This window comes from Gymnodraco acuticeps, unplaced genomic scaffold (assembly GCF_902827175.1).
Source record: "Gymnodraco acuticeps unplaced genomic scaffold, fGymAcu1.1, whole genome shotgun sequence".
NCBI classification, from domain to species: domain Eukaryota; kingdom Metazoa; phylum Chordata; class Actinopteri; order Perciformes; family Bathydraconidae; genus Gymnodraco; species Gymnodraco acuticeps.
In genome coordinates this window covers 3,166,207-3,180,431 of record NW_022989890.1, presented here as the reverse complement: position 1 = coordinate 3,180,431, position 14,225 = coordinate 3,166,207, and the positions used below count along the sequence as shown (strand labels likewise).

The 14,225-nt window shown below is 39.0% G+C and overlaps 1 protein-coding gene across 2 annotated transcripts; it reads right to left on the bottom strand.

Annotated features, from left to right (window-relative positions):
- Nucleotides 1-10,301: 10,301 nt before the first annotated feature.
- Nucleotides 10,302-14,008, bottom strand: LOC117536643. Of its 2 annotated transcripts, XM_034201592.1 has the most exons (5): nt 13,925-14,008; nt 12,219-12,372; nt 11,885-12,034; nt 11,735-11,746; nt 10,302-11,692 (listed from the first exon to the last, which is right to left on the bottom strand). In XM_034201592.1, exons 1-5 carry the CDS (start codon nt 13,949-13,951, stop codon nt 11,424-11,426), a joined length of 612 nt encoding a protein of 203 aa, XP_034057483.1. In that variant the 5' UTR covers nt 13,952-14,008; the 3' UTR covers nt 10,302-11,423. The 2 variants fall into 2 exon arrangements, with proteins under 2 accessions (XP_034057483.1, XP_034057474.1); XM_034201583.1 differs by having other exon boundaries at nt 10,302-11,746.
- Between the last annotated feature and the right edge of the window lie 217 nt (nt 14,009-14,225).

Here is a 14,225-nt window from a genome sequence, read left to right as displayed (position 1 = left end):
TCAGAATTGTTTCTGGAGCTGCATGACCGACATAAAAAAGCCACGGGGGGAAAACACATATGAATGCATGACATAATCATGCTTACATAAACATACAGCACAAGGAGATCAACCGGGAAACAGTCATCTTGTAATGTTTACACCGTCAATTAGGTCATATTCAGGGTTAACTATAATCTTTAAAGAGATCATTTCCTTTGAAAAAAGTAGGACTGCAAGAAAAAGCTATTCTCTTGGCTCCCTACCATAGCTCTCTCCTAAATGCAATTCTCTTTTATTTCAGTATTGCCATTCTTTTGTGTGAGATAGAGAATCACTAATTGAGCCAGTTGCCACATATTTCCAAGCTTGGGTGCAGTAAAAGACATCAACAATGGTGGCCAAATTGGATACTGGTATTTATGGTTGCAGACAACAAATTAAACACTGTTGGTTGATAATGATAACGTAACGCCAATTTGAGGCACCATCTGGAACATCTTGATTTATAAATTCAATCAAACATCAAATTGTAATAGAAATTAAATCGGAATGAATGCATTTTGGAACTCAGTAATCATCTCAATAATACCAGAAATGTCTGAGATTTAACAGATGACTGATTAATGATGGATAATTAATTATGTGTAGCACTTGAGCATAAGTAGTCTCTTATTCCTCACCCCCGACTGCCTCAATGGGCTTGTGTTATCACTCGGTTTATTAACTTCTCCCCTGATTATAATGGCTGAAGGATTTCAATTCAAATTGAAAGTTTTTGAGTTACAAAGAACAAATATGTCATAATTAAGACATTTGAAATAAACACTACAGTATGCAGCACACACAGTAGTGAAGAAACACGTACAATTGGAGTTACACACTTGTCACTACCGTATGTGAGCTGTCCATTAAAGTCGTATAACATCATAAAACTAGAATGTTCACGTAGTAGCCCGCTACAAATATTTTTATTGATTAGATACACAACCACAAGTGTCTATAAGTCTCGACTGCAAATGTCAAGGAGCAACCAAACATTTTACTTTGATATGTGTGAAAATATTCAATTGTTTTACTTCCATTAAAAGTAATGCATATGAGTGTAACTAAGGTTAAAATATGAGAATAAACTGATGTAAAAAAGAATGCATACATAGACATAAGCACACACGGGGAAGAACATATCTAACCTCATTGACAAGAACTGAAGATGTCACTGTCTCCGTTAAGAAGTCATTTAGAAACCTGATTAAATGATGTCCGTCTCTTTTAGACCGCATGCTGAATTTAAACATATAACTGTTGAATTGAATGAGGATGAATGACTCATGGATCCAACTTCGTCTCCCGCCACGATAATGGAAACAGAGGAAGAGGAGTTTGAGTGATCAAGGGAAGTGGGAGTGAGAAAGCTCTTTGAAGAAGTAAAAGAGATGTGTGTGTTGGACCATATCTAAGCCATTTGGTTTCGGCTGTCTTTTGTTCATCCACTACTCTTTGGTATAAGATTATTTCCCTCACCTCACCTCTGTCAGACAGAGCTGTAGGCAATTTGGTCTGAAATTATACAAAACCGCAAAAATGGTCTCTCCTCAGACACAAACGTACCAAATTATAGAGAATAGAGAGGTAATTGTAAGCTATTTGAGGAGGAGAATTACAGAATAGATTGGGACAAAAATACCATTTCATCAAAACAAACTAAATATGACAGACTGAAAGAAATGTGGGAGTGTTTTCACATAAGCATTAAAGCTGAAAGTACTGATCTTAGGTTGAAAATAATGCCTAAAGGTACCTTAGGGATTTATAACATAATCAAAGCCAACACTGGTTTCTATTTTCAGGAAGACATAAGTCTTTTGAAGCTTAAAAGTACAGCTTCTCCGTTCTGGATGCAATCTTTCTCTTTTGTGTTACAAAAATATTAAACTTTGTAACAACATCTATGTACTACAATCTGAAAGGTTGTTACAGTAGGTGTGTTTACTTGGTATTTAACTACATGTACGAACATTCACAGCTTGTAACTTGTTTATGATTAACACCTTACAGTTTATAACAGAGCAGATGTTGTTGCGGTACGAAGAAGGGAGCAGAGAAGGAGGTGGGATGTAAACCATATCCTTTATTTTTGCCACTCAGATGTGTCCATAAATTGGGAGTGAAGAGTCTACAGATGTCGGATAAGCCTAGGAAAAAAAGGGGAAAATGCTTTTGAGGTCACTTGTGTTATTGAAAGCAGTTTAAATGGAGAAGGCGCTGCTTGCTGGACCACAGAGTGAATCTGATGTGTCTAACAAGTGACATGACCTCCTCAAATGTCAGGCACAGCTTGTGTCATCCAGATGTTATGCTCCAAAGTCCGTGAATGCAAATCAAAGCAATGTTTTCACAGAAAAGTCACAGAAAAAGGCAGTTCTGTAAGGAGCAGAGGCAGAAAAGGTAAGGCTATAATCATATTGTGAGAACATGGGAAGTGAAGGACACAGGGTTTTCTTTTCAAGAACTTGAGTTGCAACACTAACAGCCAGAGAGGAGCTGAGGAGAGAGCCCAGATAAGCAAATCAGCAATCATCCCAGCTTCACAGTTCATTAAGACTTATTCTGTTGCACGCAGTTAAGCCAGTAATTCATTGAGGGGGACAGCTAGATCGTGCCCTTGTGGTACAGCAGCGCTGAGTGCATTTGGGACTGCAGTGAAACAGCAAGCTCCTGTCACAACAGGGCCTGTCACGTAATGCTTCCAGGGATTGCTAAATTAACTCCATAGTGCATATTAAGCTGTTACTTGTTGGAAGTTGTTGGTATAAAGGAGGCTTCTTTTCTGATCCGCGAGGCTACATAGTTAATTGTGTCGTGCTGAATGCAGATGAGTTCTCAAAGTCAGACTGGATTTAAATATATTCAGAAATTAATTACCTTCTTCTGAGAATTACATTTATTTAATTGTTTTATATGCAGCTAAAATGCTATGCCAAGAATGCACATGCTAAAAGTATGCCCTGTATCAACAGAGAAAGGTCATGGTTTCTGTTATACTGTATGAGACTCTCAAAATGTAGCCATACATTTCAGACGATACCCATCCCTACTTATGCTGAAGACTTTTCTTTTTTCCGCTGCTTTTAATTGAACTATTCCCATCTTACACTGCACTGTAACTTGTATTCATGTACCTGTGTTATTCATGTTTTATTATCTTTGCTTTTGAATGTTTCTTATGTGTTTCCGCTGCACTATTTCCTAATTCTCTTAATGTCTTTCATTTTTGTACAGCACTTTGAATTGCCTTGTGTTTAAAGGAGCTGTATAAATAAACTTGCCTTGCCTTTTTTAATCAAGTGCTTCCACAAATAAGAAACAACCAGTTAGCATGGTGCTTGGAAAACATAGAGGTTGTTTGAAGCAAGGGTTTTTCTGATGAGGACAGTCTCTGGAAATTGCTTTATTATTTGTTGCAGGTTTCATGTACGTTTCAAAAATCCACCATCATCATGTTCTGTAATTGAAAAGAGGCAAGGAGGCGGATGATTAGGATCTGAGACAAAGCAACCATTCAACTTTATTTCATATATTTAAAAAGAAACAGTTGATTTAAATCAGTCTCTTAGTGATTTGTATGATGTATTTATGTAAATGACTCTCCGCTTGTTGCGGCATTGGCAGAGCATACACTTCAAATAGAGCAGCCAGCAGTATAGCTTGGAGTCCAGATGCACACACCATGACCATGCCATATTTCAATATGCAAATACTGGAAATTCTGTTGCTGCTGTGCTCTACACAAGATAACTAACTGGCTGTTTGCCTGAGCAAGAAGAGTGGAAGTTACATAAGGCTCGATGTGGGTAGAGGACTCCTGATTTTTTATTACAGATGTCTAATGTATAATTGTCTTTGGCATTACATTAGCAGTCGCTGTTTTTTAAAGTAGGAGAGGACAATCCAATTTAACGTGGGTTATTTTGTAAAAATGTGAAGGTCTATCTTAGGTTAGTGAAGTCGACTTGAGATCTGTTGTCCTGCAGTCATGTTTTTTGTTGAGAAAGATTTCAAATATAGTAAACAACACGGAAAAATAAGCTAATTACATTGGTTAATGTGTTTTATTAATGACTTCGCAGAGGAGTCTTTGTGGCAGTTTCAGACTTTATAGACTTGCCTAAACTTATCAAACAAAACCCAAGAGGAATACAAAAAAAATCAAATCAAGGTTTCTGAACAATTTGCTTCTTTTCCCTCTCCTTTCTCAACCTCAGACGACCTCTCTGGGGCTTTGGCACATTAAAGCAGGGCACGCTTTACATTACTGTCAGCTATTGAACAAAAATTGCTTTTACATTATTCAGAGTCATTTTCTGAATTGGTCTCTCCTAGAGGAATATACAGACCGGTTGAACTTTCATAATTGGGAATGTCTTCATGGTGAATGCTTAGCAGGCTGAGGTCAGATCCAACCATTTAAGTAGCTATTACCAACGTTCAGAGAAATCCTGCTGTCACAGAGCACTTTCATTGTGTCCGCAGCAGTGGCGTAGCCAGGAATTATTGTGTGGGTGGGCCTGGAGAAATGTAGGTGGGCCAGGGGGGGACTTCTTAAGCGTTGGGTATGAGCTGAAACTTCATTCATGATTTTAATTATTTTTTAATGCACTAATTAAACATAAGCATAAGCATAAACTAGCAGTGACAAAAACATAGGCACGGCGGCCTCAGAATGTGTGCAAAACTGACATCCACATGACTGGCTCGGCGGCCACAGGTTGTTTATCCTTGACAGTCGCACAGTGGGCACACACTGAGAGTCTTTTCATATTTAGCAAATGTGTACACGCTTCACTGCAGACCTCAAGAAGAAATAAAACTTTCATTCACTCACGGAAAAACTTACTTTACTTAGTCATTTACCCACGGTAAAAATGCACTCCCTAATCCAGGGGTGCCCACACTTTTTTGGCTGGTGAGCTACTTTTGAAATGACCAGCTCACCGAGGTCTACCAACCAAAAATAAAATCCCAAATTGCAAGGGTTGCTGAATAACACGTTTTATTTATACATGGGATAATAGGGCTGCAACAAACGACTAATTTGATAATCGATTAATCTATCGATTAATGAAACGATTAATCGACTATTCGGACTATTATGCCTTGCACAATTTCTCAAACGCTCTTATTTAGCCATCAACTTTTAGATTTAGCTTGAGGTTGTTTTAGGCATGTGGAAACTAACAATGAAGACAATAAAAGATGAATACTTGATTCAAAAATACATATATTATTAAATTAACTTAACAAATTGTTTACAAAATTGACATTGCTTTTTATTTAAATTAAATAAATAATATTTCACATCAAAAGAAACAACAATGTTTTAACAAATCATATTAAATAATCTGATGACAGAACTGTAAACAGAATAGCTGAAACTTTAACAAAATAAATAACTCAGTTACCTCTAATCATTAACCCATGTTTGTATAATGTAGTTAACTCCGTGTGTTGCTGCTAAACCGTTTGAACTTGAGAGTATTTTACCTCACTGAGCTGTAGTTAACTTATCAGCCTCTCAGTCTGACTGGAGAGGACTCTCCCTCCACATTATTGTAGAAACATCTTCTTCTTATATCCGTTAGAGCAGCTAGCACGGCACCAGATTCTAATAACAACAGCGCTGGTAGGCTACCGGTGCACCCTCCCTCTCTCCCTCGCTCACTCGCATTTTGAGAAGGGTCTAGCTGCGGCCGCGGCCAGTACACGATGGTACACGATGGTACACGACACTACGGTGCCTGAGAAGGGTCTAGCTGCGGCCGCGAAAAGTTGTACTTCCAAATATGGTCAGAAGAGAGCACGCCCAACACGTCAGGTTTACAGACAACAAACAACATGGTGCACCGAGTACAGGTACTTAACGTATTGTGGTTTTAGATATAATTACATACTATTTAGGTTCTCGTTTGTTTGTCGCTGTTTAGCGCAGTGTAATTGTGTTTATTTTGCTATATATATATATATATATATATCTTAGCTTGACATGCTCGACGTTCAGTTAACTTAGCATATATGCTAACTGAACATGCATGTACTCTAATTTTTACAAGAATCTGATTTTATGTAAGTTTTAAATATTAATTGAAGGTGTCTTTCACATTTGAATGTTTTTTATTTAAAACATGTATTAGCTCTTATACTGTAGACATGTAAATATGTATAATTATTATTTTAAGTGTGGTTTAAAGTTAAATGGTAGTTATTGGGTAGAGCCAAGTAACCCAGGTGGATGCAATCAGGTAATTAGGACAGAGCCTCTGTTTTTAGATGGGGTTTATGCTGTAGGCCTGACATTTAAACTAGCTGAAGGGCTTTCTGTTCGAACCACAGTGAAATCTAGAGGTTGTTTTGTGCATTAAAGGGTTACCTTCTGAAAGTGAGGAAGTATGACCAGCTTTGTCCCATAGGATTATACAGGCCAGTCCATTGCTGCTTGTTTAAGGAGTTAACTATTTCCAATATTAAAGTCACTTAAATTGTATTCTATTTTATTCACCTATAGACAAACAACACAACACTCCGTGATGGAGCACGCCCAGAGCTCAACAAATTGGACTCGGACACCTTCCAGTGTCCATTTTGTGAAAGGACCGGGTCACACCCAGCCGTCACGTGTACATTATGTCTTGCATGTCCTAATAAAATTCTCATTATAGTATGCTTGGTATTTTGCCATGGAGGCCAGCTTTGACTTCAGCATTGTAAGTATTAAGGAAAGAAGTCACATTAAAATGCTATAACAAACTTAATGAAAATTGATGCTCTTTCTTTAGCATGACATGTCTCTCCTGAGAAGGTGGTGGTGTGTTATCCTGGTGGAAAACTTTGGACTGGAAGGGTATGCTGCAGTGCTACAAAAACATTTGAATTTGTAATTGTATTATCAAGAAGATTTGGGGGGAACACCTGGCTCTAAAATTCAACCTTCTGGTGAAGAAAATGTGTCTTAATTGCAGGTATGGAAAGAGGTTTGCTCACTATAGTGAGGAAGGCAGGGCGACCCTTAGCGACAATGTCCCACGTACATTCAGGATCAGTCGTAAAAGGACGCATGCAAGCAGCACCATGGTCAGTGTATCGCTCAACGTATCTATGACCCTGTGTGCCTGTTTCAGAATGGGTTACTACTCCTAAAACACATACTACATAGAACTTATGGTACATGCAACATTTGTTTTGTGTGGTACTGTGTCATTCTGAATCGAGCCTGGATCATTTTTGGAGGAGTTAAACCGTGCATGTAAAGCACTGTCAAAATAATGGTTGACTGTCTACAGATGCCCCTGGACACTGATGAGGACCACTCCTATAACAAGAGGCCTTACAGCTTCCTTCCTAAAGAGTCGGTTAGTGAATGGACACATTAAAGTGTACAACCCCTGATGCATGTGATTTTATAATATTACATATGAGTTCTTTATACCATCTAGTCTTATCAGTAAGATGGAACTTTGTTCTCATGACCTCGCCAAGAACATGAGTGAGGAAGCGCACCAAAGGCTGAAGGACTTGTGAAAGATTCCGAGGAGTTTATTATTTATTCAATATTTGTTTAAGTTGACCAGCTCTGATTTTCCATTTGATGTTCTGTTCAATAAATGTTCATTGAGGAAAACGGTATCAGTGTCATATTTTATATACATCACAGTGAATGCTGAACTTGCCTGACCATATACTGCAGTTGAAAGTACACGATGAAACACTGGCTCAATCAATACAATTCCCACATGCTCTACCCCGGAACCTGCGGTCTTCAGACTCTGGCCCCCCGCACCAACCTGCGATCCTTCGGGGACAGAGCCTTCAGTATGGCAGCCCCCACTCTCTGGAACGCTCTCCCTGCGGAGATCTGCAACATCCCCACGCTTGATGCCTTCAAAAGGGCCCTCAAGTCCCATCTGTTTGCCAAGGCCTTTGGCCCCAAATCTATTTGTTGTTTTGTCTGACTGCCTTTTGTTATGTTTGTTTCTACTCCTGTTCTTCTTTTTAAAGGGACCTTGGGTCTCATGAAAGGCGCTATATATATCCCATTATTAATACATCATTGGTAAGCATTTTTACAATATTCTTGCTTTCACTGTTCAAATGAGATGTCAACCATCAAAATGGGATAAGGGTTTCCAAGGGGTTCTCAAACGGATAGGTTATTAATTTATTTGCCTAATAGTTGCTTAAAACGGATAGGTTATTAATTTAGTTGCTTAAAACGCCTAATAGTCGCTTAAAACGGATAGGTTAGTAATTCATTTGCCTAATAGTTGCTTAAAACGCCTAATAGTTGCTTAAAACGGATAGGTTATTAATTTAGTTGCTTAAAATGCTACAATAACATGCCATGTACGGTCTCCACCGTAGGCGGCGTAGTTGTCGTCAATTCGCTTTTCATCTGCCATGCCTCTCAGGTGGGCGTGTCGTGTACCATCGTGTACCGCCGTGTACTGGCCGCGGCCGCAGCTAGACCATATTGCGCATTTTGGCTGTGAGCTGCGGGCGCCAGATAAGCCAACATCCCCCATTTTCATCACTTACAGCGCCCATCGTACAGGGCAAATGAAACGTGTAACCGGGGTGAAAAGGGTGTTACATTTACTTAATTATGAATATTGTTACATCAAGGCCGAAAATTAGGATGAGCCCCAACGGTTAAAATGTTTTTTTCCCTCCCAGAACTGCCAGCGCAGCACCTCCCCAGATCTGGCGCCCCAGGCGAACATCTAGCCAGCGAACGAGCCATTTTTGCGGAGAGATCGGCATGAAGGCACATTATGCAATGTGCACATTATCCCGCTTATTACATGGCCACATTCTCAACAAAGTAACGACATGACTCCCAATATTAATGGAAATGCTTTTATGGATTTAGAAAATGATTTTATTGATTTAAAAAATAGTTTTATGTATTGATTTAAATTGACATGCATCCGCTAAGAAAAGTAGTCCGTTGTTACTGTTTGAACTAACGTAGCAACGGCAGGAACTGCTTCGATAGTGTTTTTGAGGAGCTTTTTGATTACAGATTTGAAAACATCGTTGCTTGCTTTAAAAGTAGCACAATTCATTATGTCAAACCTTGGAAAGTATCTAGATATCCCTGCCCTAATGCCAAAGTAACTGGCAACTGAATATGTGTCGCCGTTTGATGTCTATGTCTGGACCGCTGCGTAAAAAGGAGGGTTTCTGCCCCATTACTTCTCTTCTTACTTCTATAAAAATAAAACACGGAGAACGGAGATTCTCCCCCTCTTCTGACAGCCCAGCAGCTGATCTCAGAGCACGCTCCCCTCTCCTGCAGGGGGGCGTGGTCAGCTGCAGCTCACAGAATCAGCCCTCTGCAAAAACAGCTCTGGAAAGAGCAAATAGAGCGAAATGAGGCATGGCTAAAATGCAGGATCTTTTTGGTATTTTGAAGAAGAAAACAAATATTTATATACTTTATATAGGTCGATACAGTAGCCCCTTTTTTAAAATAGTTTTATAGGTGTTGCTATCTGTTTTGTGTAGCGTGGTTCTACAAGCAAGTCAATGCATTCATTGGGTGGTATCAGAGAGTTGCACGTGTCTGTAAATGCAATGAAAACAATTGGCCACAGCAAATCATTTATATTAAACATGTAATTTTTACTTTTGAATACTTCAGTACAAAGGATGTATTGATTAATTTAATTGATATATGTGTACACATATAAATCATTAGTCAAAACAGGGCTACATTTGATTTAATTAAAAGGTATAATAAGTGGTAAACTGAAGAGCCGTTTGGGAGCCGAAAGAGCCGGCTCTTCTTGGTGAGCCGAGCCAAATGATCCGGCTCACCAAGAAGAGCCGGAATTCCCATCACTAGTCAGACCGCAGCAAGGAGGCGGATCCTATAGGGGGCGTTTCCTAAAGGGTTATGAACCCCGCCCCCCACGTATTTCTTAAAGGTATATGACGCTCTCTGTTTTTAAATGAATCAAACGAACTTTGAAAAATAATAATTATAATTAATTTGCATAAAGAATGAAGAGTATACAACCCACAGAGAAGACAAATTCATAAATTGTAGGCATATCATTTTTCACTGTTTGTGCAGTGGTAGTAATTATTATTCAAATCAATCAACTACATTGTATGGAAGATATTGCTGTATATCATTTAACAACATGAGTAGAGGTTTCTGTACACCTATAATACTGAAGTTGAAGTTACTGTCCTGATGTGTATCATTCATTTGTTCATGTTGTGTCTGGTGGTAAGATTAATTAAAAAATATATACAGTACATACAAAGAGGAAAGTCTTTATTAAACAAACATTTGTCCATTCTTGATATCGGTAGAAATGTCCACAAAGCCCACACCTTTTACAGTACGTGGACACATCTGAGAAAATACAAGAAAGTATTAGTGATGGGATTTACAGATGTCTATATATCTGTGTGTGTATACGATAGTGCGTGTGTGTAAAAAAGACAATATACAGCATATAAATGAATAGTGAATGACTGCTATACTTAACAAAATAACATTTACTGTAGCATATGGATGGCCAGCGGAAGTATCACTAATATATTCATAAACTAAACATACCCTTTACTATGCCAGTGAATGTCACTATGTTGGCTTTATGAGTTATCGGCATAGGATCCGACAGACGAATTTTTCCTGGGCAAACAGTGCAAACGTTCTCAAGAGGTATGAGGCGCTTTGGCAGTGTCTCCATGTTCTGCGGTGAACATGCATCCGTTGACAGAACAGCTGGTAATTTCTTGTGGTCCAACAAGTAAAGAACAAGTGATGTCAAAGCGGCTCCCTCAGGTGGATAGAGAATGTCCTCAGTACTGTGGCCTTCAGGATCAGATTCAACAAAGGTCTCAAACACATCACTGTCTGTACTTCGGACCTTTAGGAAGAGTTCAGGTCGGGTCTGATTCAAGTGCCATTTTGCTATGGACTTATGAGCACAGGAATTCTTTGGCTTTGAGCATGGACACTGCCAAGCATTTCTTTTTATGTCATAACATACAGACACTCTCCCTAACCGCGAATAATATGAGGTGCATGTTTCAAGTACTGACACATAAACTCTTGATGCGCCACTGCAAAATGTCACCACTTTACTCAGTGGGCTGTTTTCAGACTCAGCTTTCTCCTTTCTGACTAGACACATTCTTTTTGTGTTGTCAGAAATCCATTTCTTCCCAACCATATCTGACAGAACTTCCTCCTTCAGTGTGACGTCTGGTGTGGATGAAGTAGGACAGTATATCAGAGACCTAACATGAATACACTCAAACCCTAATAAGTTACTTCTTCTGGAAAATTCTGATGCCTGCTTGCAATTTTCAAGCTCACAAACAACTTGGTGGCTGTTTCCCCAGGTGAACTTCTGTACATGAATGGGGTTTCACAGCCCAGAAAATGTTCTTCCAACAGCAAAAATGCCCTTTTTGAGGTCTAAGCATTGGGATGGAAGATGGTGATTAGAAGTAATATCAGGAACAGATGATGAGTGACGTCGATCCATGTGGGTCTTGAGGTTTTTCATATATAATTCAGTTTTACACAAAGGGCATGTTGTCCTTTTGGCCCTTGACTGGACTACTTTGCTGCGACTGATGGCTTGGAGTGGAGTGGAGGCTACAGATGCTGTGGCAATTTGGGAGGCTGCAGAGGTGACAGGGTAGGCTGAGGAGGCCACCGTGGAGGCTGAGGAGGAGACAGTGGCGGCTGGTGGGGAGACAGTGGATAGATTACATTATAGCAGTATAGTTGTATAATACATTTTTCCCATGTTTTGTTTAAGTTGTGTTTAGGGGGAATAAGGTTATGGCCACTGCTTCTGGTGTGTTCATATGCATCACTTACTCTGGCGAAGCGATCCAACACTGCAGGCTGCCACTGCGCACTTCTGAACATGATTCATAATAGTGGGCTGGGTTCTGAACTCCCCACAGTAGCAGCAGTGGAAATGTGGCGATTTGCAACACACCCCATTGCACCTGTACATTGCGAATCCTACAAAGAGAAATCCAGTTTACAAATGACTTAATTCTTAAGGGAATATAAAAATGTAAATTGTATTCAAATTCACGTTAGAATAATATTAGTTAGTAATAGTTAATTGGTTAGACTAACTAAAATTAGTCAACTATTTGTACATTTTGGAAGATCTGCAATATTTATTTAGATTAAGAAATACCTCCATGTTTAACAGCCGTTCTCCTATGGGTCTGCAGATGTGCCGCAATATGGCCATAGTCCCCCACCTTGCTGCAGAATTTGCACTTGTATTTATTAGTGCCTTCACAAAGGGGTGTTATAAGGGCATCCCCCTTGTAAACAGTTGGGTGAATCTGGAAGAAAATTAGGAATTGTTTACTATTCAAACTGTTTTTATTTGCACTTTCAACAGTAACCATTCATATCACATAAATGACAGGAACGTTTTTGAATGAGCTTTGATATTTATATTTTAATTGGATTGCTTATTAGTTTATGCAGCTCAAGGGGTCACATAATTTGTATAATATAACTAGTGGCCGTCGATATTAGGAAGTTTTTATTATGTTACATTCTTTAACCTGTCTTTAATAGTGTTAGGTGAGCTATTAAGCATGTGTTAGATGACCAGTGACTCTTCTCAAATCATATTACTTTACCACATTTCTGATGATGCCATAACTAATGTTACATAATTATAGAAGACACATCCGAAGTGTTATTTTTACATATTGATTAGCAGCCGACATTTACTGAAAGGATGCGTCCGTCTCTCGTCTGGTTCATTACAACTAGTAGTTACAAAACTGTTACAGTTACAACCTTAATCAGTACCGCACATCTTATTACTCAATTCAACCAACCAAGCTAGCCATGTTGTCTATCCAAATCCATACCATATTATTTGATTAAGTTACAGTATGTAGGGCAGGCCTACTTATATTTCCAAGATAATACAACAGTACACAACAGTACACTAGCATCATGCTAAGTGCTGGTTAGCATCACAGCATACGCTAACCTTAGGTCAATTAGATGATCAGCTTTGGTAACACAAATCAGTATTGTTACCGAGCCTGATAATCTATTGACCTATCTAAGCTTAACGTTATTACAACAGTAGAGTAGGCCTGGTTGCAAACGGGACTATAGGCCAACGTGTTTATAGCATCATGCTAAGTTAGCATTTAATACCACAAACATTTTTACCACATACAACTATTATTTACTTTATTAACGCTTAACGAGGTTGGACAGTCGATGTTGTACTTTGATAACGAGACAATTGTGTGTTAAGAAAAATGACATTACAATAAATATAAACATGCATCTCTGGAAAATACTATTACCGGGAATACACGTTTCGCAATTATGCCACATCAAGGTGGAACGCTCTTCCCACAACTGTAAAGGAAAGTAAAACTATACTTACCTTCAAAACCTCTCTTAAAGAGCACCTTCGGGGGAGAGCATTGCAAAACTGGCCCCGGTAATGGTACAAATCTCAACCTGTCGTTCAATGGACAGCTTCCCCCCCCCCCCCATCTATGTATATACTCGCATTTTAGACTCTGTTACTAACTGTATATCTGTAGACTTGGTATGTCTTAAATGTCCGGTTAGGATGTATTAGAACGAAATCTAAAATGAAAATTGTAAATAAGCAATCTGTATGTAAAAAACCACCTGCATGTAAATTGTAAATAAGCCATCTGTATGTCAAATATGTCTTATATGTCTTAAATGACATGATGAATTGGAAATGGGGGACCCTGATGTAAACAAGACGAAAGTCTTTCTCTGGTCTGCATCCCCTTAACAATTGTATGTTTTGAGCTGTACTGTACTGTACCCAATATACAAGCTGTTAATAAACTTTTCAATCAATCAATCAATCAATCAAACCGCTGTTTCAACTTGTTGTTCGGCCATCTTGAAAGAACGAATGACTTCTTCTGCGAGGATTTATAAAAGCAGCTAGAATCCCTTAAATTGCATTACTGCCACCGACAGTATGTATTTCTGCTGAGTGTCATTATTCTATTGGATAAAAAAAGTTAGGAAACGCCCCCTATAGGATCCGCCCCTATAGGATCCGCCTTCTTGCTGCGGTCTGCATCCAGACCATGATCCAGACCCATCTCGTCAGGGAGGCGGGATCAAAACCTGTTTTGTCTATTTTAACGGAGCTGGATTTTTTTTTTTT